The sequence below is a fragment of the Solanum lycopersicum genome, chromosome 10 (assembly GCF_036512215.1).
Source record: "Solanum lycopersicum chromosome 10, SLM_r2.1".
In the NCBI taxonomy this organism is placed as follows: Eukaryota; Viridiplantae; Streptophyta; class Magnoliopsida; order Solanales; family Solanaceae; genus Solanum; species Solanum lycopersicum.
Genome location: NC_090809.1, coordinates 39,088,813 through 39,113,299, shown reverse-complemented (window position 1 = coordinate 39,113,299; position 24,487 = coordinate 39,088,813). Strand labels below are relative to the sequence as shown.

The window sequence follows — 24,487 nt, the reverse complement described above, 5'->3', positions numbered from 1 at the left end:
AACTCTGGATCTAGACGCCCCAACAGCCAACTGTATAGCTCTCAACTGGTGGGTCTCCTCATTAAAAAGTGAGGCTCCTCGCAACTTCCAACTCATGGTGTTCCTTCTTTCGAGTCCAGGAATCCTCCTCATCTCTAGTTTGATGCCTCTTGGCACGCTCTCGAGGTGGAGGTGGTGGCATTGTTGTAGTGAAGAACAAGGCAGCCAACATTGTGTCCTCAGCGGGCTCTACAGAAGAGGCCTGACACTCCGGCACCCGAGCCTCTAGTATAGTATCTAAATCTGCTCTAAGACTCTCCATAGCAACCTAGAGAGTTGTCACATCCACGGTAGTGGCTGATCGGGCAAGAACCCGCATCTCAAAAGCGTCCAAGTGCTGGTGGACCTCCATGACCTTCCTCTCAGTGTGTTGGTCCATCTTACTCTCTAAGCACTCCTCTACCTCAACAATAGACCTCTATATCCAAGGCTGGATGTGGTGCAGAAGTTCGGCCATTTGGGACTCAAGTTTCTGGACCCTAGCTAGAGGTACCAGTGTAGCAGATGGGATAGAGTGGGAAGAGCTCGGAGTAGTGCTGACACTCAAGATAGCCTCAACCAGAGTGGTGTCGGTACGCTCAGATGTATCCGGATTCGCCCCTTGGGCCTGCTCTACCGTGGCTGTTTGGTTCTCACCTAGCGGCTGCACCTCTATACAGGGCCCTCTGTTGGGAGCCAACTCATTGGACTCATCCCGAATGAGGCCAATATCTAATATTCCAGACGGGATCTTGAGCACATCAATGTGCCACACGGGCACTCCTGCTAATATGCATATATCAAAAACCATGCACGGTAAAGGGTAAGTAGTAGTGACCTTGAAGGCCCTCTCCTGCATCACCGCATGTAGTAGCCATGCGAAGTCCACCCTGAACCCCGCAATCATCACCGCCATCAATACTGCATGATCCCAGGTGACAATATTATCATCAGCAGTGGGGGAAAGGCAGTTTCAAACTAGTAGCCACAAAAACTTGGTTGTGAAGTTGAGGTTAGCCTTCTTGATACTTCCCTTGGGCTCCATCACCCAATCGACAACTTCACCATCTAAAGGTACTGTGCCACCCACCGTTTGATGGTCTCTCTCAACTCTGGCTCACACTGGAATCGACCATATTCAATCAAATTCCACCATAGTCGAACTTGGCAACGAGAGATGTCCGGGTGGCATCAATGTACGCGGAATAGAGTTACCTGCGGATGGACGGCAAGAAAATGTCAACCTGCTTGCCGCGGACTCGGACGTGATCCAAAGGATCATGTTTGGCGAGGGATGCCCGCCTGTCAAGATGAGATCGGAGAGTTGCCACATAGGAGGCGTAGAACTCACGGACCATCTCCTCACTGTAGAAGCCTACATCCCGAGCCGTCCACTCCAGCCGATGCCTGGTGAATAATTCATGAATAGCCGGCATGGTGGGGAGACTCCCCGTAAGGATCTGCCGCTCTAGTGACAGGGTTCAGGTCATAACCCCCTTGTTATTTGGCAGCTTGGCGTCGGTGTGTACCTGATATTGCCCCTCAACACACCACCGGTTGGGATGATCAGCAACTGGGGCAAGGACGCCAATCTGAGGTGCTGGAGTAGAGTCAGCACTAACAGCCTCATCAGATGAGGTGGCAGGAGTAGAGAAAGAGGCCTCCTCAGACCCGGAGACCTCCTCAGAACCGAACACTTCCTCAGAACCAGAAGCATCCTCGGAGTCAGATGCTCCCTCTGACTTTGCAGCAGACCCAGAAGGTGTGTCGGTCAGTATGCGCTCCTCTTCAGACTTGGAGGCAGTGACTACGTTGGGCGCCACCCTCGTGGCGTGGCTCTAGTTGAGCGGGCAGCAGAGGTAGGTATGTGGGTGCCTAGTGGCATTTTCTCTTGGTCACGCTCATCATCTGAGCCTATGATAAGCCGGTTCGACGGGGCGACTGACTCGGAACGCCCTTGTGATTAGACACGGTAATGTTTAGGTGCCATTTATTCCTGCAAAGAGAAGTGGTTAGTACCAAAGGAAGCAGCAAAGCATAAAAAATAAATGACAGTACAGAAGTACAGAGTGCAGGACGGACCCATCGATGGACAACAAAACATAGAAAAGAAATGAAAGTACAAAAGTACAGAGTGTAGGACGGACCCATCGACGGTTCGTCGTAGGCATGACGGTCCGTCATGGGGGTCTGTCGAACAACAATTAGAATTAATTTTAAAAGCATCAGAAACAAAAGGTTCTAATAATGTCGATTGTTGTGCAAGATGGACCATCGAAGGGACGACGCTCTGTCATAAGGGTCCGTCGAAAGACATTTAGAATAAATTCTTAAAACATCAGAAACAAAAGTTCTGAAGTGTCAATGGTTATGAAGGACGGACCTTCGAAGGAACGACGGTCCGTCAAAGTGGTCCGCCGAGGGATACTTAGAGTAAACTAGGGAAGGTATGGTTGACGGACCCCAACGACGGTCTGTCGATGGGGTCTCGTACTGACCTTCAGGGAAAAAATTTATGCAACCAAACTTTGATACCCTATCATACTAATTTTAAGTATTCCTATAAGCCTAAGTTTACTAAACATTTACCTAGCATCCCATCATCCGTAGGGCATAAATTTTCCTATTTTTAGAATGCATTTTTTACAGCATTTAAAACCCTAGGTCAGGAACACAATCATGCAAATACACTCTATTTTTTTAACAATACACCCCCATACCTTTTAATTTCAGTGTTATAAGGGACTTAGGACATTTGTGTGGAACTTTTAGCATGCAACATGATCCAAAAGTAAGTACCCAAAAAGTTAGACATCATAGTAATCAGGATATTTAACAAAAGCTAGTTTGAGCGGATCAAAACATACCTTACAACTGTAGTAGAGGAATAAGAGTATGAACTCTAGGAGTTGAACAACGGCAAAAACCACCACGAACACCGATTGGCAATGGACTGAAGAAACTGGGAGAATTTAGGAGAGAAAGGGACTGTGGGAATTTTGGGTTAATGTGGGAAATCAGAAGATGAAGAGGGAATGGGAGTTAATGGTGATGAAGTGGGGAGAAATGGTAGGAAATGAGGAGAGAAACGTTTATGAGGGGTTATGTGAAGAGGTGGGAATTTTATAAGTTTCAAACTTTTAATATTTAGCTGGACGGGTCAGGCTGGGTTGGTGGGTAAAGACGCGATGATTCCCCGTCGATGGATCGTAACAGGGTCGAAGATCCATCACGGGGTCTGTCAAGGGTTCCCTAACTTGGAAAATTTGAATGACATACCTGAGCATGACGGATCCCCCCGATGGTCTGTCGATGGTTCTGTCGATGGGTGCAACAAACCAATTTTCTGCAGAACTCTGGCAATTTGATACCTGCACATTTAACACCCATTAAACTACTCTTTTTGTATTTTCTGGACATTTTTTGACACGGACCCTAATCTATGCTCTAGCCAACACTACTAACGAAAAAGAAAAGAGCAGTCAGACGGAACATTAAATAAATAAAAGCAAAATAATGCAACTACGCCTAGAGAATTATTAAAAAAACTATAGTTAGATAGAGGATACATATTGGGTTGCCTCCCAATCAGCGCTTGATTTAACGTCGCGGCATGACGGAGGGCTCTTGATTACACAGACTTCATCAAGATGGTATGTCTCGATCACTTCCTTTGCCGTTTCAGCATGCCCTAGATATAATTTGATTCGCTGCTCGTTCACTTTGAAACTCACACCCTCCTTGTTCTCCAACTCAACTGCAGCATGAGGTAATAGTTGGGTGATCGAGTAGGGACCAGTCCATTTGGACTTAAGCTTGCTCGGAAACAAACGCAACCTAGAATTGAATAAAAGCACCAAATCCCTGACCAAAAAATTGCGCTTCTCAATATTTTGGTCATGGTACTTCTTCATCTTTTCTTTGTAGAGGGATGAACTTCCATATGCCTTCAAGCGAAATTCATCAAGCTCATTCAACCCGTTTAACCTCTATTCTGCAGCCTCATTCCAATCCATTTTCAACTTCTTCATTGCCCACATGGACGTATGCTCTAATTCAATCGGTAAGTGACAAGCCTTCACATATACAAGTTGGTATGGGGACATACCTATGGGAGTCTTGTATGTTGTCCGATAGGCCCAAAGAGCGTTATCAAGCCTCATTTACCAATTCGTTCTACTAGCATTCACCATTTTTGCCAAAATTTGTTTAAGCTCTCTGTTTGACACCTTAACTTGCGCACTAGTTTGAGGATGGTAAGGAGTGGCCACATTATGGCGAACCCCATATTTTTCCAATAATCCCTTAAACAACTTGTTGCAAAAGTGAGATCCCCTATCACTAATAATAGCCCTTGGGGTGCCAAATTTGAAAATATGTTATTTTTCAAGAACACGTGACACTCTTCTCTTCATTATTCGCGAGTGCAATAGCTTTCACCCATTTAGACACATAATCGGCTGCCACAAGAATGTACTTCATCCCATGAGAACTCACAAAAGGGCCCATAAAGTCAATTCCCCACATAACATAAACTCAATCCCCAAAATGGGATTTAGAGGGAGTTCTTGCTTTCGTGAAATGCCCCCGTCTCTTTGGCATCTATCACATGCCTTGGCGAACTCATGAGCATCTTGGTGGATGGTTGGCCAATAATAGACACATTGAAAGATCTTGTGAGCAGTTTGAATACCACTATGATGCCCACCTACAAGCGAAGAATGACATGCCTCCAAAACACTCAACATCTCAACTTCCGGCACACAATGCCAAAACAAGCCCATAAGCACAACTCCTATATAAGTATGGCTCATCTCAAAAGAATTTTTGCACATCATGCATGAACTTTTTCCTTTGATGAAAGGACAAGTTTGGTGGGATGATATCACTAGCCAGATAATTTGCAAAATCTGCGAACCATGGAATCAAGTCTTGGGAGGCAGCCAATACATTCTCATTAGGGAAGGTATCATTAATATCAGCCTTTTCACCCAACTCTCTCATTGCTTCATCTTCTAATCATGACAAGTGATCAATAACTTGATTTTCGGTCCCTTTTCTTTATTTTACCTCGAACTCAAATTCTTGCAATAGTAATACCCAATGAATCAACCTCGGTTTCACATCCTTCTTTGCCATCAAATATCTAAAAGCAGAATGATAAGTAAGCACTACAAATCTAGTGACAAGCAAATAAGAGCAATATTTCTCAAAAGCAAAGACTACTGCAAGGAACTTTTGTTCAGTCACAGTGTAGTTCTTTTGGGCTTCATAAAAGATTTACTAGCATAGTAAATGGGATGAAGGATTTTGTCCCTTCTTTGTCCCAATACCACACCAAGAGCAACCCCACTCGTATCATACATCACCTCAAAGGGCTTGCTCCAATCCGGAGAAATAATGATAGGTGCAGACACCAACTTTTCCTTCAACTCACCAAATGCCTTAAGACAAGATTCATCAAAATGAAACTTACACTATTTTTCAAGAAACTTGCACAAAGGATGTAAAATCTTTGAAAAATCCTTGATGAACCTCCGGTAAAAGCCTGCATGACCTAGAAAACTTCTCACACCTTTTACAGAGATAGGTGGAGGAAGTCGCTCTATCACCTCAACTTTAGCTCGATCAACATATATACCCTTCTCTGAAATGCGATGACCTAATACAATACCTTATTCACCATGAAGTGACATTTTTCCTAATTTAGAAAAAGGTTGCAATCTTTACACCTCTTAAGAACCTCGGACAATTGACTCAAATACCGCTAAAAGGAATCACCAACCACTAAAAAATCATCCACAAACAGCTCAATAGTGTCCTCTACCATATCGGAGAATATTGACATCATACATCTCTGAAATGTAGCTGCTACATTACATAACCCAAACGACATTCTCTTGAACGCGAAGGTTCCATAAGGACAAGTAAAGGTGGTTTTCTCTTGATCTTTCAGTGCAATAGAAATATAATTATAACTGAATAGCCATCAAGAAAACAATACCACCCCTTTTCTACAAGTCTATCTAACATCCGATCCATGAAGGGTATAGGAAAATGGTCATTCTCGATCAATGCATTTAATTTCCTGTAATCCATACATACCCTCCATCCTGTCACCGGCCTCATCGGAACAAGCTTATTTTTCTCTTTTGGGACCACATTCATTCCCCCTTTCTTAGGTACACACTGAACAGGGCATACCCAACTACTATCGGCGATTGGATATATCACTCCAGCATCCAACCACTTAATGATTTCTCTCTTTACCACCTCTTGCATAAGTGGATTTAAACGTCTCTGGTGATCAATACTTGGCTTATGAGCAGGCATGAGTTGGATTTTATCTGAATAAATATCGGTAGGGATCCCAATAATATCTGCAATAGTCCACCCAATAGATCTTCTGAACCTTTTTAACACCTCCACCAAACTCTCAACTTGATGCACATTCAAATTTGATGCAATAATTATCGGAAAATGTCACATTTTCCTAAGAATACATACCTCAGATGAGGTGGTAGAGCCTTAAGTTCTACTTTTAGAGCCTTCTCTATAGATGGTTTCGCGGGTGAAGACTCGCGATGCTTCATATCTAACTCAAACTTTTTTGGTTTAAACCGAACATCACCTCGATCAAGTGTCGCGACCAATGACTTATACTCTTTAATACACTCACTATCAAAAAATATGATCACTGCCTCTAGTGCTTCTACACCCAGACGCTCATCTATTTGTATCTTAGATGACTTTTCAACTCTGTAAGATATGGCAGATACCGATTGGATCTCACCACTCTGCCTCATGGACCTACAAAAGTTGAAAGTCACTTCTTCATTGTTCAACCAAAATTTCATTTGCTCTTTTCCCATATCAACCAAGGCTCTACCCGTAGCAAGGAATGGCCTCCTAAGGATAATAGGCACCTCAAAATCAACCTCACAATCCAGAATCACAAAATTGGCCATAAATATGAATGACTCCACCTTTACTAACACATCATGGAGTATCCCAATAGGCCTCTTCACCGTTCGATCGGCCATCAATAGCCGCATCGCAGTGGGCTTGGGTCACCCGAACCCAACTTCTTATAAATAGACAGAAACATAAGATTTATGCTTTCCCCAAGGTCACATAATGTTTTTGCAAAGTGTAATAACCCGACTGTATATGGAATAGTTAAAGCACCCAAATCTTCTTTTTTTTTTGCACTAGAGACCTCGTAGCAATAGCACTACAATGTTGCATTCTATCATCATCCTCAAAATTGACCAATCTTTTTCTTAGTAACCATATCCTTCATGAACTTGGCATAACCAGGCATTTGTTCAAGAGAATCTATCAAAGGGACATTGATGGAAAGTTGTTTCAACATAGTAATAAAATGCCGGTATTTACCATCTTCGATCTTTTTCACTAACCTCTGTGGAATGGAGGTGGTGGTCTAGGCATGGGGGTCACCTTTTGGGGTACCTCAACTTCTTTCCCCGTTGTATTCTAACTCACCACTAACCTCCACTACCTCATCATCGCCTTTTATCATATTCTCTACACCATACGACATCGGTGGGTCAATAGTTTGCTTACCACCTCGAGTTGTGACTGTCATACAATGTCCATCATTTTTAGAATTTTGAACAATATTGCTATGAAGAGTGCCCGGTTGGCGTGGGTTCACAGTCGAAGACAATTGGGCCATTTGCAACTCAAGATGCTTGATCGAGATTGCATGTGCATCAACTTTTTGCCCAATACTTGCTAAGTCATTCCTCAACTCTTTAGTGTGTTCATCACTAGCATCAAACCTCCTCATCATTTTCTGCAACATATCCTCAACTTGCGCCATACTACCTCCACCATCCCTAGGAGCAACTTCACGATTTTGAGGTGTAACATAGGACCCATTCCTATCAATTCTGTTATAATAGTTACCCTGGTTGAAGTTGTTGTCGTGGTTGTAATTCCCATCTCGGACATAATGACCTTTTTGGTTGTAATTACCATAGTTCCGTCCTTGGTTTCCTTGACCTTGGCACCGATTTTCCTGATTGGAGCCTTGAGCGTTTGGTCGTAAACCCCCGTCTGATCATTTACCGCTTAAGAGTCCTCCTCATAGTAATATTCATCGGTTGGCGGTGGTTGTTTAGACAAGTAGTTTATCGCATTTACCTTTTCTCAACCCAGTAACATGCTTAACACCAACCCAAGTTCACTTTTCATTTGAGTCATTTCCTTACTAATTTCATCTGTGGCTAGGTTGTGTGCGAATTGCACTGCAAAAGTGTTTATCCCAGTATCTGACTTCCTAGTGCTTCTAAGCTTTATTATTTTGGGAGATTTTCTCCAACTTCTCAGCAATCTCGGTATAAGGACACTCCCCATAAGAACCACTTGCTATCGAATCCAATTTTGCTTTATTATTATCATCCTATCCTCGATAGAAGTATTCTTTTAGTGACTCATCATCGATGCGGTACTGGAGACACTTCTCAAGAACAAGGTGAACCTATCCCAAGAACTACTGACTAATTCTCCCGGTAGTGCCACAAAGTTGTTCACCCTATCTTTGTTGTTTAGCTTCTTAGACACCGGGTAGTAACGTGCTAAGAACACATCCCTCAATTGGTGTCAAGTGTAGATTGAGTTATAGGGGATTTTGGTAAACCATATAGCGGCCCCTCTCGTCAGTGAGAGAGGAAACACTCTCAACCCAGTTACGTTCATATTCAAATCAGGCCTCCCTACACAACTCTTACACACTGACCTCACCTTGGCGATGTGAGCATGTGGATCCTCAGAAGGTAGACCAGAAAACAAACCTCTAGCGATGAGCATTTGCATCAGACTACTAGTTACCACGAATGTATGACCATATGGTAGGGGAGGCAAGACAAGTGGCCCGTCAGAGTCATTAATTTTATCATGTCCCCTATAATACTCTTGAGGGAGTGGAGCGAGAGGTTGCCTACGTACTTCACCTTCCCGACGATATTCAGGTAATAGTTTATCATGAGCAAATTTCAATTCATTATGTGCAGTGTACTCTCTAATTCGGGGTCGGGTGAGAGTATGAGTTCTCCTCTACTCCACGTATTTGTCATACATGGAAGTTAGATCTGCCAGAGACAAAAACAAAAACAATAAGTAAAATTAGGAAAATATTGACTAAACTTTGGTAATAAGCTTAAAGTTAATCTAAAACACACTTTCCCCTGCAGCGGCACCAAAATTTGATACACTCAAATTTATTACTCGAAAAGAAGTATAAGTGGTTGTATCAAGTAAAGAATCCAACTATGAGGTTGGGTCGATCCCACGAGGAAAATGATTTAGACTTAACTTTAATCTATTATTACTTTTATTTAGTCAAGTCCTTTCCAAGAAACAAATAACAAAAGGGGGTTTTTAAGCAATAACTGTAATTAACTATTTCTAAGTAAATAAGTAACAGGTTCAAAGATTTGATTTTTTATCAAATAATGAGAGTAACTAGGGGTTAAGTGTTCCCCACAGGTTCATAACGCGGTAATTTTAGCTATAACAATCATTTCCTAGTATCTTACATGCAAAGTGGTAAGTTATGTATCCCTAATTCATTGGTCCGGCAACTAGGAAATTTAACTTTGTACCTTGGTCCGGCTACGTGTGTATGTTTTACTAAACCTTACCTTTACCTCATATTAAGCATCATAATCGATGTTTGGCTTAGTTGTTACTTCGCACCAATCGACACTAGCCTATTAGATAGCGTATACTAAATCTACAACGATAATTCTTTTCTTATTATCTACCTCCTTGGTCCGGCAAGTAGCAACAAGGCGAGTTCTAATGCGTGCACTCGTTAAAAAGACCTCTAAATGAAAGAATTATCAATACATGCAAGACACTATTCGAGAATTGTTATTTTAGCTAGGTTTTACCTTATTATTTACCCATGGTTCCCACAACCCTAGTTATGGAGTTTAGTTACCCATGTTAATAATCACACAATTCATATTAATTAGATAAGAATTCATGCACTTACTTTGATGAGATTGTAGAAAATCCAGAAGATTACTTCAATTAATCAAAAACTTGCAACAAACGGTTCTGAAAAATAAAGTAATTTTCACAAAATTCCAAACTTCAATACTTTAGAACAATAAAACTAGCAAAAATCTCAGAGTCTAACCCCCAAAACGAGGTTTTTATAAGTATTTATAATAATAGAGTCCTAACAAAAGAGAAATCTATTTAAGGAAAATCTGCCCAAAAAATGCATCTGAGTCGACGACTGGAGCGACGAACCGTCGAGGTCATGACGGACCATTGAGACCCTCCGTCATTCCATACTTAACTTTCTTTTCTGCTGCTTTCTTCACCAACTTTCTGTTACCATCAACGGACATGGATGATGGTTCGTTGCATGCAGAATCCTTTGAAAATGGTTAACTAGGGCTACTTTCTGTTAACATTGACGGATGTGCAGGATGGTCCGTCATAGCTATGACGGTCCGTCGAGAGCCTCCGTAACCCCACATTTGGTCAGAATTCTCCAACTTACTTTAGCAGCCTTTTTCTCCATACGAAGGTGTCCACCTACTAACCGTCGAGGTCACGATGGACCGTCGATGGCTCCGTAGGTCATTACTTCTGCAATTTTTAGCACAATTCTCCCACGTTCTCCTTCTGGACAGATTTCCTGCAAACAAAGAGAAAACTACATTAAAACCAATCCAAAAAGGCCTTAGATACACACTAAACTTAAGGAAAAAGCTTTGAAAGTACCGTGAAACCACAATACATCAGCTAATACTCGAATAATTAAATTCAACATGACTAAACCCTACATAAATAATACATGCATAACTAATCATTGTATAACTAATACCTACATAACTAAATCCTGCATAGCTAATACCTGCACAACTCTAACCAATGATCAAACTGCCCCTAAGGAGTCGTTTGGTAGGTTGCATTTGAAGAAATAGTTCATGGATTATGTAAGGTATTATTAGTACCATGTTTGGTAGGAATTTGAGCCTATGTATAACTAATCCATAGATTAGTTATACCTCATACATGGTATTATAGGATATATTACTAATGTTTTCCATTTGGAGGTATTAGTAATACAGAAGATATAATATCAATGGGATAAGCCTCTGTAAAGACAAAAATACTCAAATTATTTTAATTATTTTGTGTATTTTCTTGATTTATGATTTATATTTGTATTAGTAAATTTATTTAAATAAAGTAGCTTACAAATTATTTAGAGAGATTCGTTTGTTACTAATAAATCCAATAAAAATCAATACAAATTTGAATGTATGTGAATTGTATATCTGTATATGAAGTTTGAATATATATGTGTGTGTGTGTGTGTGTGTGTGTGTGTGTATGTGTGTGTGTGTGTGTGTGTGTGTGTGTGTGTGTGTGTGTGTGTGTGTGTATGTATACACACACACACATGTGCATGTAGATGATTTATTCAATTTTACCATTATTGTCCGTTTTTTCTATTTCAAAAGTAGATGGTTTATTTTTTTTTAATTGAAAAATGACATTTTGTGAGTGATCAATTTATTAAGATGACAATTATTTATTCTTAAATAATTCAAGTGAAAAATAACAAACAAGACAACTAAATTGTTCTTCCCGTAACTAGTTAGAAGATTATAAAAAAAAAATATTGTCCGACAATTATATAATTCAAGGGTATAATTGAAAATAAGCTTTTATAAAGGTATAATCCAACACAAGATGAGGTGTGAAAAAATGAACCAAACACTTGATAAAAAATAAATCCTGCATTACTAATCTCTGTGTTACTAATTCCCTCATCACTAATCCATGCGTTATTAATACTTGTACCAAAGATTAGTAATGTAGGATTAGTAGTGTAAGGATTAGTAATGCAGAGTTTATTTCTATCAAGTGTTTGATTCATTATTTCTCACCTCATCTTGTGTTTGAATTAAAACTCTATAAAATCTTTTCTTTCCAATTATACCCTTGAATTATTAGGTAATTGTGTCAAGGTAGATAATTCCAGGAAAAAATTCTTTTTTATGGCCTTCTAACTACCTTCTGAGAGGAACAATTTTGTTATCATGTTTGCTATTTTTTCACTTGAATTATTTGAGAATAAATAATTGTCATCTTAATAAATTGATCACTAATAAAATGTCATTTTTCAATTTAAAAAAAATAAATCATCTACATTTAAAATTAAAAAGACGGTCAATAATGATAAAATTGAATAAACGATCTACATTTACACATAAAAATTACAAGTTGCAGTTATAATATGCATGTATGTTTTAAATTGTTCAAAATACAAATAATTAGAAAACTACACAAATATATATATATATATATATATATATATATATATATATATATATATATATATATATATATATATATATATATATATATATATATCACAAAGGTCATATACTCACATTTCAAATTTGTATTGAGTTTATTCAGTAACAAAGAACTTTCTCTAAATAATTTGTAAGCTAATTTATTTAAATAAATTTACTAGTACAAATATAAACCATAAAATCAAGAAAATAAATAAAACACTTAATTAAAATAATTCAAGAGGTTATAAATAATTTTTTTAATGTAATGCTTTTTTTTAATGCATCAAATCAAAAAATACATAAATATAATTTATGTATAATTAATGAAAACATAACTAATACATACTTTATTAATATAAACATTATTAATACACTCTATTTTACATTATATTAACACACTATAATACTACTCGATTAAAAAAAATGGATTAATTACCTGAATATACAACTTAAGTTTACATATTCTCCATATTTCCCTTATTTTTTTAAAAAATACTAAAATCCCTATTTTTTAATAAGTCTAATTTAACAGATACATTATTAAATTAGAATCCTAATAAATCCTAACCAATTAAATCTTATCCCTAATTTTACTCTTTATTTTCCCCAAATAAAGAACCCATTTACACCACTCCCAAAATTAATGCATCAATTTCTCAACGGTTCATCTTCTCAATTTTGAAAATCAAAATTTGTGCTCTCCATCCGTCAGCCTTCGTCTAATCTGTCCGCCATTTTTGTCTACTTTGTCAGCCTTTGAAAATCAAAATTGTGCTCTCCGTCCGTGCGTCTTCGTCTAATCTGTCCGCCATTTTTGTCTACTCTGTCCGCCTTAAAAAATCAAATCGCCAATTTCGTCTACTCTGTCCGCCATTTTCGTCCAATATTCTTGAAAGATATTGTGTTCTTCTTCGATTCTCTCTTTTCATTATTCTATTTTTCTAATATTTCATGGATCATCTGTCATTTAGTATTGGGATTACTTAAATAATCACTTCAAACTCTAAACAAATCTATATTTTTGAAGATTCGAAATTGGTTGAAAACAAGTCTAAGAGCTTGCATAATTGGTTTGCATTGTGTTGTTACAATTATGTATCAAGCACAATTTATGTTTCATGTATCATGTTAAAGTTTGTCGTTTATATAAAGTATCAAGTAGACAGACTTATAACTATAGTTACACGTATGTATCAAGTACAACTTTGCATTTTTTGTATCATGTTAGTATCAAGTAGACAGACTTATAACTGTAGTTACACTTATGTATCAAGTACAACTTTGCATTTTTTGTATCATGTTAAGCTATAAAGTGTCTGTTAAGTATCATTTTGACTGACGTATGATATGTTGTTAGAATTATGTATCAAGTTTATTTTTGCATTTTATGTATCATATTAACAACTTTGCATTTTTTGTATCATGTTAGTATCAAGTAGACAGACTTATAATTGTAGTTACCTTTATGTATCAAGTACAACTTTGCATTTTTTGTATCATGTTAGGCTATAAAGTGTCTGTTAAGTATCATTTTGACTGACTTATGATATGTTGTTAGAACAGATTGGGCAGCATTGGATGCATATAAAGACAAGAAAACTGGAGAACTTTTGGGTCCACAACATTCGTTTAATGTGGAGTTTGCTCAAGACAACATGCAACAAATAAGTGATAGCCTGTGAGTATTGTTTATTATTTTATTTTATTTTTTGTATCTATTCATCCTTATAATTATTCTTATTGTTTTTGTAGTGATTGCGGACTATTCGTAGTTGTATATGCAGAATTCTGAGTGACAAAATCAACATGTCATATAATAGTTTTAAGAGTAGCTATCTTCGCAAAAGATATGTGATTCTTTTATTGAAGTATGGTCTCGACAAGATGAATGTTGGATATGTTAGCAACAGTGATGACCCTTCAAGAATGAAGAATGTATTAAACCCATCATCTGAAGATGAAATTGTTAATGTAGGCTAGTTAGTTTTCAATGTTTGATTTTTTTTTGTTTTTTGGAGTTAAACAAGATGTTTGAAGTATTTATTAACATAACAACACATATTGTTAAATTATGAAAGTGTTTTGATTTTTAAAATTATTTATTCTATTACTTTTATTTTATTTTTATTACCGTTATGAATTCAGGAATTATGTATACTGTTATTGGGACATGAATGCCATTATTGTATCAAAACTATAATAATAATTACATTAATGTAATTATTGTCATAAAAAAACACTTATTATATATACGTAAATATATTGCATGATACAAAAAAAGAAAATTATATACGTAATTATATTTTGTATATGATACATGAAATATCAAAATATATAATATCACAAACAGTGATACTAGTTATTACACTAGATACACGCCAGTTTTTTTTTTAAAAAAAATTAATATCTTTTGTACAAATAAGATATATTCAGTACTATGATTTATATATATTACGAACAATTATTTGTCCTTCAAAATATGAAATTTTTTTAAGTATCTACACACATGATACTATATTACTAAATTAAATTAAATTAGAACTGACAATAATTTGGGTGAAATATCCGCAATTAATATTGATTAAAGTAAGTTTGAACAAATATTATAAAATAAAGTATTTGATATATAAATATAATATAAAATTTAAATAGTGTTTAACAAAAAAAAAGAATTAGTCTACCAAAAAAAAAGGGAAGATCACTAATAAAAAATTATAATTTAATTTAGAGTTTTATATTGGATAAAACTGATCTTGAAACACACAAGTTAATGCTTTTTTTTTTGGGATTAATAACTGTAGCATATTAAAAGTAGGAATTAATTCAAATTTCAGTTTTTAATCCCCCAAATCACTCAACAAACGGATAAAATAGCATAATATAGAATGTATCCGACTGTTTTAAATTGAAAAAAAGTAGGGATAGAAGGTAATTTATGTTTTACACTATGTGATTTACATAATTTTTACAAAAAAAATTAACTCAAAATTGAATAAAAGGACAAAATAGAAAACATCAAAATCCTCTATTTAATTATTTGTATTTATCGATTTTTAAGTATTTGATTTAATTCGTTCGTTTTATTGATTTTTCATTTATTTTATACCCTAATTTTAACCTCTACTCAACTTCTCTATTCCTCAATGGAAACACCCGCCGGACACCCGTCGGAAACATCCCACACTGTCAACTCCGACGAAAATCTCCGTCAAGACAACCACCACAATGCTAATTCATCCCCTCCCCAAACGACACCCGAAGCTGCCGTTTCAGACTCTCAGCTTGACGACCTCCCAAAATCATCCGAAACGAAAATATCCTCCGACTTGCCGCCTCCCACCGGAGTCACCCCACCCCAAGTGAAAAGACGACGTCGTAGAAAACGATTCTTCACTGACTTGATTCCGCCTTCAGTTTCCGCCGCCGCCGTGAACGGCCTTCGTGTTCTCCGCCCTAACCCTAAACCCTCCACTGCTTATTCATATTCCGAGACGGAATTAGCCACCGGAGATGACCCCTCTAAGAATCACAATCGCCGGAGAAGGATGTCTGATCTTGCTAAAGAAGTCGATGTTGAGGCCTTAATTGCTATTTCTGTTGGGTTCCCCGTCGATTCTCTTACAGAGGAAGAAATTGAAGCTAATGTAGTTTCTCAAATTGGGGGCATTGAACAAGCCAATTACATTGTCGTGCGTAACCACATTCTGGCACGTTGGCGGTCTAATGTAACTGTTTGGCTCACAAAAGAACATGCTTTGGAATCCATACGAGCTGAACATAAAAATCTTGTGCATTCTGCTTTCTCCTTTCTGCTACATCACGGATATATCAATTTTGGTGTAGCTCCAGCGATAAAAGAAGTGAAATTTAAGCCACCTGAAGGGGCCTCAAAGGGGAATGTGATCGTTATTGGTGCGGGGCTATCGGGTTTAGTTGCTGCGAGGCAATTGATTTCTTTAGGACTTAAAGTTGTGGTTCTTGAAGGAAGGGGTAGACCTGGTGGTAGAGTGCGATCCAAGAAAATGACAGGTAGACAAAATGGGGTTGTTGCTGCTGCAGATTTAGGTGGAAGTGTGTTAACTGGAATAAATGGTAATCCGTTGGGTGTTCTCGCAAGGCAGCTAGGTGTTCCACTTCATAAGGTGAGAGATATATGCCCTTTGTATTTGCCAAACGGTAGAACTGTCAATCCTGATATGGATTCCAAAGTTGAAGCATCTTTTAATAAATTATTAGATAGGGTGTGTAAACTTAGGCAGGCAATGTTGGATGAGGTTAAGAGTGTAGATGTTTCGTTAGGTACTGCATTAGAGGCTTTTAGGCATGTGTATAGAGTGGCAGAGGATCCCCAAGAGCAAATGCTTCTGGATTGGCATTTAGCCAACTTGGAGTATGCTAATGCTTCGTTAATGTCTAATTTGTCTATGGCGTTTTGGGACCAGGATGATCCTTATGAAATGGGGGGTGATCATTGTTTCATCCCTGGAGGAAATGAGAGGTTAATTCGGGCTTTGGCAGAGGATATTCCTATTTTTTATGATCGGACGGTTGAAAGTGTAAGATATGGTACTGAGGGGGTTTTGGTGTATGCTGGTGGGCAGGAATATCATGGGGATATGGTTCTATGTACAGTTCCCCTGGGAGTGCTTAAGAAGGGTAACATTGAGTTTGTACCAGAGCTTCCTCAGCGCAAGAAAGATGCAATTGAAAGATTAGGATTTGGATTGTTGAATAAAGTTGCAATTCTTTTTCCCTATGACTTTTGGGGTGGGGAGATTGATACTTTTGGACACTTGACTGATGACCCGAATATGAGGGGTGAGTTTTTCCTGTTCTATAGTTATTCTTCAGTTTCAGGTGGACCACTTCTAATTGCTCTTGTAGCCGGAGAAGCAGCAGTCAAATTTGAAAAGATATCTCCTCTTGAATCTGTTGTGAGGGTTCTGGAAATTCTGAAGGGCATATACAGTCCTAAAGGAATTGCTGTTCCAGATCCACTTCAAGCAGTTTGTACGCGTTGGGGACAGGATCAGTTAAGTTATGGTTCTTATTCCTATGTTGCAATCGGAGCCTCAGGGGATGATTATGACATCCTTGCTGAGAGTGTAGGAGACCGACTTTTCTTTGCAGGTGAAGCAACTAGTAAACAGTATCCTGCAACCATGCACGGGGCGTTTCTTAGTGGGATGAGAGAGGCTGCCCACATACTGAGAGTTACTGATAGAAGGATATCTCCAGCTGATACATCAAACACTTGCAGTCAAGAGAACACTAGTGTTGTTGATAAGTTCTTTGATACCCCAGACCTTAAATTTGGGAATTTCTCTGTGTTGTATGATCCTATGTCAACTGACCTGGAGTCTAATTGCTTAATACGAGTTGAATTGCAAGGGGAGAGATCTTTACATTTATATAGCCTGCTCTCCCGAAGACTAGTGCTGGAGCTAAGCAAATTAGAAGGGGATCTGAGCAGGATAGAAATGCTAACACGTGACTTTGGGGTGAAATTGGTTGGTTGGAATAATGTATCCGTTACTGTAGGATCTCTACTCACCTCCATTGAATCGGCTAGATCAGTTTGAATTTGAAGCTACTGGTTATGGTTGATGCAGATAAGATGAGATACATTAGTAGTTTAGGACTTCAATTCAAAGTTAATTAGTTTGAATATGACTGTTGTAGATTCAGGGACAGAATCCCTGTCAAATTGAACTGCTTCGATGTTACTATGAGCATATTGTACGTACTGTCCTGAGCAACCTTTGGTTGTTATCTGGTCAATAATACTGAAAAATTGCAGTTGCGGGATTTTAGAGCTTTTCAAATAAGCTTATCACTTATCAGGTGACATCAATGTTTTAACTCTTTCTTTTGTAGGTTTATTATGTTCTGAAGCAATTATCAGAAACACCAATGCTGACACCAGGCAATGAATTTTATGGCACAAATGTACAGTTCAATTTTACATCATCTTATAATCTTTTTCTTTTCTACTTGTCTTTGAAAAATTCTGACAGTTATCAAAGCAGTTAAACATTTTAAATTTGAATACTAAATTCGTCACTAGCTGCAGAATGGTTGTCCAAATTATCAATTATCAACAAGAAATGCCTTCAATTGTTTAGTAAACTCCTTTGGTTTCTCCAAGTTGACTGCATGCCCCGCATTTCTGATAACTACTAACTCAGCATTCCCTTCTATATGCCTATCATTTAGTGTTATAACATCAGCAACGAAATAAAGTCTATGAAAACAAAACATGAGTATGTTTTTGTTACCTCTGCAGTCTGTACCCCAGTTCTAATGGGAATATCCTGTCTTGTTCTCCCCAAATAATCAACGTCGACTATTGGGAATAAGAAAGAAACCAAAAGAAATAGTGAAAATAAAGACTAGTACATATGAGAAAAAGTTAGGAAAATGCAAACCTGGGAAATCTTAGGTAGATTGGAAAGTTGTCTATCTCTTAGTAAATTTTGTATGAGCTCTCTTTTCTCGTTTACATAATCGTTGCACATCACCTGTATAATGTAAACACTTGTGTGATAACATATATTGTACGTATAGCCTATATCATTGATATGTATACACACACTTACGTCTATAAAATCAGAAAGGAAGTAGGAAGGCATGACTTTAACAGGCTTAAAAAATGAAAAACGCATCAATTCTCTTAGTTTCTCAGGTGTTTGTGGCAATAAAATGCTAGCAGCTTCATCCAAATCAGAAACCTGAAACAATCCATCTTTCATATCTTTTTCCTCTAAACAAACACCTGCACAACACAAGACCAATCTCTCGACTGCCTCTGGATATTGAGCTGCAAGGCTATAACCAACAAACCCTCCATAACTAATACCTACAAGGCTCGTCCTAACAACACCATGAACCTCCATCAATTTCTTAACACATGTTGCTTGAAAACTCTCGGTCCTTTCAGGGCGTTTGGTGGAGGAGGCACCAAAGAAGAGGAGATCAGGAAGGTAGACATTAAAATGAGGAGTAAAATGTCGTAGAAGATCACTATATTGCCACATTGCATTGGCACCAAATCCATGAACAAGAAAGAGGTTAGGTTTTGTTGGTTCATCAACTTTAGGTATCCAACAATGCATTGTCGTTCCATCTTCAAGATCTGTTGTTACAGAACGAAGCCCAGAAAACGAAAAGAAATATCGATAAAAACGATCTCTTGAAGCTGTGAAGCTAAGGCATTTCGCCATTCTCTATTTTTATTCAATCTCACAACAAATATTCAAAATTCTTATTCTTCCCTTCATGACTATTATGAATTGTGATGACTATTAGTCTACCAAAATTTAGAGGTCTACCATGAATTTCGGTTTTATTTTTTGGAACATATTTCATCACCTGTCACCATAATTAATTTGACCATGTCTACTCTATTTATTCAAGTTTATGAAAAAAGAGTTGGAACACAACTCATGTAAAGTGTAATTTAATTTTATTATTAATGATTAGTGAATGATAATTTATTGATTTAGAAATATGTTTTTTTTATTTATAAATATAGTTGAGAGAGAAGAGGTAGTAAAATTTTCCATTCGCATCCATAAAAAAAATCTATTTGTGTATAGGGATGAAACACAATAATATATATTTCTTAAAAGAAATAGAGCTAAGATGATTTGCATTTTTCAATTTTTGTTTCTTTCAAAAATTAAAGGAAGTTTTTAATAAAGTTTGTCATTTCAGTTAATAATGCTTGCAACCCCTTATCTTTTTGATTAAGAATGAAAAGAAGTTTTGATATTTTATAACCATAGTAACATACAATTACATGAAAATCTTATGAACTCTACAATATCATTGAGTAATCCCAACATAATAAATGAATTCAGCAAAGACCTATATTTATAGACCTTGTCTGATTTCTGGCGACTTAGAATGATAAACTAAGTTATTTGAAAATTAGTATAGGATGGTGTCCTAACACACCTTAACTTGTCAGGGGACGACTCTTCTTGTTTAAATCGTAAAAGAGGTTTAACATGTATGTTGAAGACTCGTCTTTTGCGAGAAAAATGAGGCGTGATAATAACAATAGTATATATATATATATATATGGATAAATCCTTTTTAAACCAACAACCAAATAACTCTAGAGTGATTTCTTTTTATCTGTCCAAATGTTGATAAATTTACTTACATGAATGAGTTAAGGGGGGGATTTTGAGTTCACGCACAATCATGTGTTAGAGTTCTACCCTAATTTTCTTATCTTATTTGAATTTTATTTTTTCTTAAAAGAAAAAACATATCATTAGCATAAATGTTTTTAATATTCTGAAAGAAATATATATTTTTCTTTCATATTTGGTTTATTCCTTTTTTATAAAAAAAATTCGGAGAACTATAAATTGAAGATACCTATTCTCATAAAAGAACACAATAAAATTCACAATGTAGTCGTTCAAATTTTTTTTGTTCAAGGGGAGATTTAATCTCTCTATAGTTTCATATTTTTTTATATTAATTTTCTTATAATAATTTATGTTTTTAATATAAATTTTTGTCATCTAATTTATTAACCTATAATATGCAATTGTAACTAGCATGACGCCCTAATCACCCCTTCGTGACCCAACATCATGCTTCACTCCAATGGTGTTAATAGTAGTGGTTGGGTGCACTTTTACAGTGTGAGACAAGGAACAAATAATTTCATTCTAATGGAGTCCATAAAAGTTAGCATACATAATTAGAGCCCTACATAATTTAGTCAAAGTTTTCGATGCTTAACTAAATTGGCTCAAAGGAAAAGTTTTGGGAAATTTTTTAAAATGTTAATAATTTAATATTTAATAGGATTTATTGTCAACACTTTTAATATTTAGTAAAAATGTCAAAAAAAATAGTTCATTATGTATCTTATTTAAAATTTTATTATTTGTTTTAATAGAAAGACTAAAATTGTTAAGTAATAGAAGGAGAAATTTAGGGAAGAGAATAATTTTAAAAAGGAACAATGTGTTATGAAACTATAGAATAAGGAGAAGAAAATAGAGAGAATAGAAGACTTATTATTTTCTTGAGGGATGATTTTACAATGAAGAGAAGTCCTCTATTTATAGGGGAAGTCAAACTTGGTCCCCAAGTAGGACTCTTAACCATATCCTAAAAGGACTCCACATCATAGACTTTCACTATAATAGAAATACTTTATCACACTTCCCCCGAATGTCTAATTCATACATAATGTGCCTCGTCAAAAACCTTACTAAAACAACTTTAAGAAAAGAAAAACTCAAGTAAAGGAAAATAGTACACATATTTATTAATACGCATCTATGTTGCCTCATTAAGAACCTTACAAGGAAAACCCAGTGGGACAAAACCTTGTAAGGAAAAGAGTAGAGCGCGTATAAACTCCCCCAAATGAGAACATTAATCCAGAGATTTGAATCTTCGCATTCCAATCTTGTGCACCATCTTCTTGAAAGTTGCAGTTGATAGAGACTTGGTGAATAGATCAACCACATTGTCACTTGAACAAATCTGTTAGCACATTTATATCACCATTCTTTTGAAGTTCATGTTTATAGAAAAGCTTTGATGAAATGTGTTTTGTTCTATCTCCTTTTATGAATCCTCCCTTAAGTTGTGCTATGCATGCTACATTATCTTCATATAATGTGGTGGGTACTTTCTCACATTCCAAATCACATTTCTCTCGAATGAGATGTATCATAGACCTTAACCATACACATTCTCTACTTGCTTCATTAATAACTATTATCTCAGCATGATTAGATGAAGTGGCTACGATGGACTGTTTTGTAGATCTCAAAGGTATGGTTGTCCCCCCACATATAAACATATAGCATGTTTGGGGTCGAGCTTTATGTGGATCAGAAAAATATTATGCATCAGCATAACCAACAAGATTGGGACTACAATTATTAGAATAAAATAAGTTCATATCAGTTGTCCTTTAAGAAATCGCAAAATGTGTTTGATCTCATTCCAATGTCTCCTAGGAGGAGCAGAACTATACCTTTCTAACAAATTAAAAACAAAAGGTATATCATGCCTTGTAGTATTAACAAGATACATTAGTGCATCAATTGCACTAAGATATGGTACTTCAGAACCAAGAATTTTCTCATTCTTTTCTTGAGGTTGGAATGGATCCTTATTCACATCAAGTGAACGAACAACCACCGGAGTACTTAATGGATGTGATTCATCCATAGAAAATATTTTCAACACTTTTTCTGTGTAGGCAGATTGATGAATAAAAATATCATTTGTCAAATGCTCAATTTGCAAATCAAGACATAATTTTGTTTATTGCTCAATTTGAAAATCAAGACATAATTTTGTTTATCCTAGATCTTTCATCTCAAATTCGTTATTTAAATAATCAATTGTCTTTTGAAGCTCTATTGGAGTTCCAATAAGATTTATGTCATCACCATAAACAACAAGTACAACAAAGTCTGATATTATTTTCTTTATAAAGACACAAGGACAAATTGCATCATTTGTACAACCTTCATTAATTAAATATTCACTAAGACGGTTATACCACACGCGTCTAGATTGCTTAAAACCATATAATTATCTTTACAATTTAATTGAACACATTTCTCGAGATTTTGAATTACATGATTTAGCCATCTCAAATCCTTCGGGAATTTTCATGTATATCTCATTATCAAGTGATCCATAAAGGTAGATTGTAACCACATCTTTCAAATGCATTTCAAGTTTCTCATGGACTATGAAATTAATGAGATAACAGCAATGTTATTGTATCCATAATGGATGAGTATGTCTCATCATAATTGACGCCAGACCTTTGAGAAAATCCTTGTACCACAAGACGTGCTTTATACATTTGTATTTCATTCTTCTTATTTCTTTTCCGCACAAAAATTCATTTGCAACCAAAAGGTTTAATACCATTAGGTGTTTGAACTATAGGTCCAAAAACGTCACGGTTGGCAAGTGAATTCAACTCTGATTGAATTGCTTCTTGCCTTTTTGGCCAATCATTTCTTTGTCGAAATTCTATAACAGATTGAGGTTCAAGATCCTCATTATCTTGGATCATATTTGTTGCAACATTATATGCAAAGACATAAACAATCACTATTTCTGATCGATCCAGATTAGTTTCAACATCTCTTAAATTTATGGATAGTTCATTATTTCCTTGAGTTTCAATTCATTGATTCTTTCATGAATGCTTCCATATGATATTCTTTCATAGTGTCATCTTGGCATTTTATCTTTCTTTTTCTAGAATTTTGATCCTTAGAACTCAATGGTCTACCACACTTTAGGAGTGTTTTTGACTCATTAGCTATGCCACTAGTGGATGGTCCTACAGGGACATCAATTCGAATTGAAACATTCTCTGCAAGAATTTGTGATTAAGTAATTCTTTTCAAGTCTTTAAATGGTTCTAAAATTTAATTTGCAATTTTATGCAGATGAATAATCTTTTGTGATTTTGTTAACAAATTGAAGAATATAGATCAAGATGAGACAATAATAACATTTTCCACAAAATTTTTCATTTTATTTCAGTATTGTCTCCCACTAATTTTGAAAAAACTGTCTTATCAAACCGACAATCTGCAAATGGAGCAGTAAACATCTCTCCAGTCAATGGTTCAAGATAACGAATAATAGAGGGTGACTCAAACCCAACATATATTCCTAACCTTCTTTGAGGACCCATCTTAGTGCGATTTGGTGGTGCCACAGGACTATGTACAACACATTTCAAAATTTTTAGATGGGATATATTAGGTTCTTTACCCATAACCAATTACAATGGAGAAATCTTATGATAATTTATCGTTCTGAGAATAAGTGTTGCAGCATGCAAAATTGCATGTCCCCACACAAAAGTGGGCAACCTAATTTTCATAAGCAATGATTTTGCTATTAATTGCAGACGTTTAATTAATAACTCAGCAAGACCATTCTGAGTATGAACATGAGCAACGGTGTGTTCAACTCTTATCCCAAATGCTAAACAATAATCATTAAATGATTGGGATAAAAACTCTGCAACACTATCAAGACGAATGGACTTAATCTGATTATCAAGGAAATGTTCCCTTAACCTTATTATT

The 24,487-nt window shown here is 36.4% G+C and overlaps 3 protein-coding genes and 1 long non-coding RNA gene across 4 annotated transcripts; 2 read left to right on the top strand and 2 right to left on the bottom strand.

Moving 5' to 3' along the window:
• Nucleotides 1-457: 457 nt before the first annotated feature.
• LOC138338828 (uncharacterized) lies at nucleotides 458-7,073 on the bottom strand. The gene is made up of 11 exons (XM_069289912.1): nucleotides 6,526-7,073; nucleotides 6,124-6,430; nucleotides 5,269-5,462; nucleotides 5,089-5,164; nucleotides 3,588-3,965; nucleotides 3,298-3,389; nucleotides 2,886-2,892; nucleotides 1,548-1,856; nucleotides 1,234-1,478; nucleotides 1,048-1,130; nucleotides 458-939 (listed from the first exon to the last, which is right to left on the bottom strand). Exons 1-11 carry the CDS (start codon nucleotides 7,071-7,073, stop codon nucleotides 458-460), a joined length of 2,721 nt encoding a protein of 906 aa, XP_069146013.1.
• A 6,630-nt stretch (nucleotides 7,074-13,703) lies between these two features.
• LOC112940196 (uncharacterized) lies at nucleotides 13,704-14,469 on the top strand. Its single transcript, XR_003244149.2, has 2 exons — nucleotides 13,704-14,052; nucleotides 14,127-14,469. It is a non-coding gene; the product is annotated as an uncharacterized lncRNA (long non-coding RNA).
• Nucleotides 14,470-15,500: 1,031 nt separating this feature from the next.
• On the bottom strand, nucleotides 15,501-19,652 carry LOC101268726 (uncharacterized). The gene is made up of 4 exons (XM_004248749.5): nucleotides 18,974-19,652; nucleotides 18,803-18,895; nucleotides 18,653-18,720; nucleotides 15,501-18,579 (listed from the first exon to the last, which is right to left on the bottom strand). The coding sequence occupies exons 1-4, from the start codon at nucleotides 19,595-19,597 to the stop codon at nucleotides 18,465-18,467; spliced, it is 900 nt and encodes a 299-aa protein (XP_004248797.1). The 5' UTR covers nucleotides 19,598-19,652; the 3' UTR covers nucleotides 15,501-18,464.
• LOC104649682 (lysine-specific histone demethylase 1 homolog 1) lies at nucleotides 15,518-18,182 on the top strand. The gene has a single exon (XM_010329192.4). The coding sequence runs from the start codon at nucleotides 15,518-15,520 to the stop codon at nucleotides 17,954-17,956; it is 2,439 nt and encodes an 812-aa protein (XP_010327494.1). The 3' UTR covers nucleotides 17,957-18,182.
• Nucleotides 19,653-24,487: the final 4,835 nt, after the last annotated feature.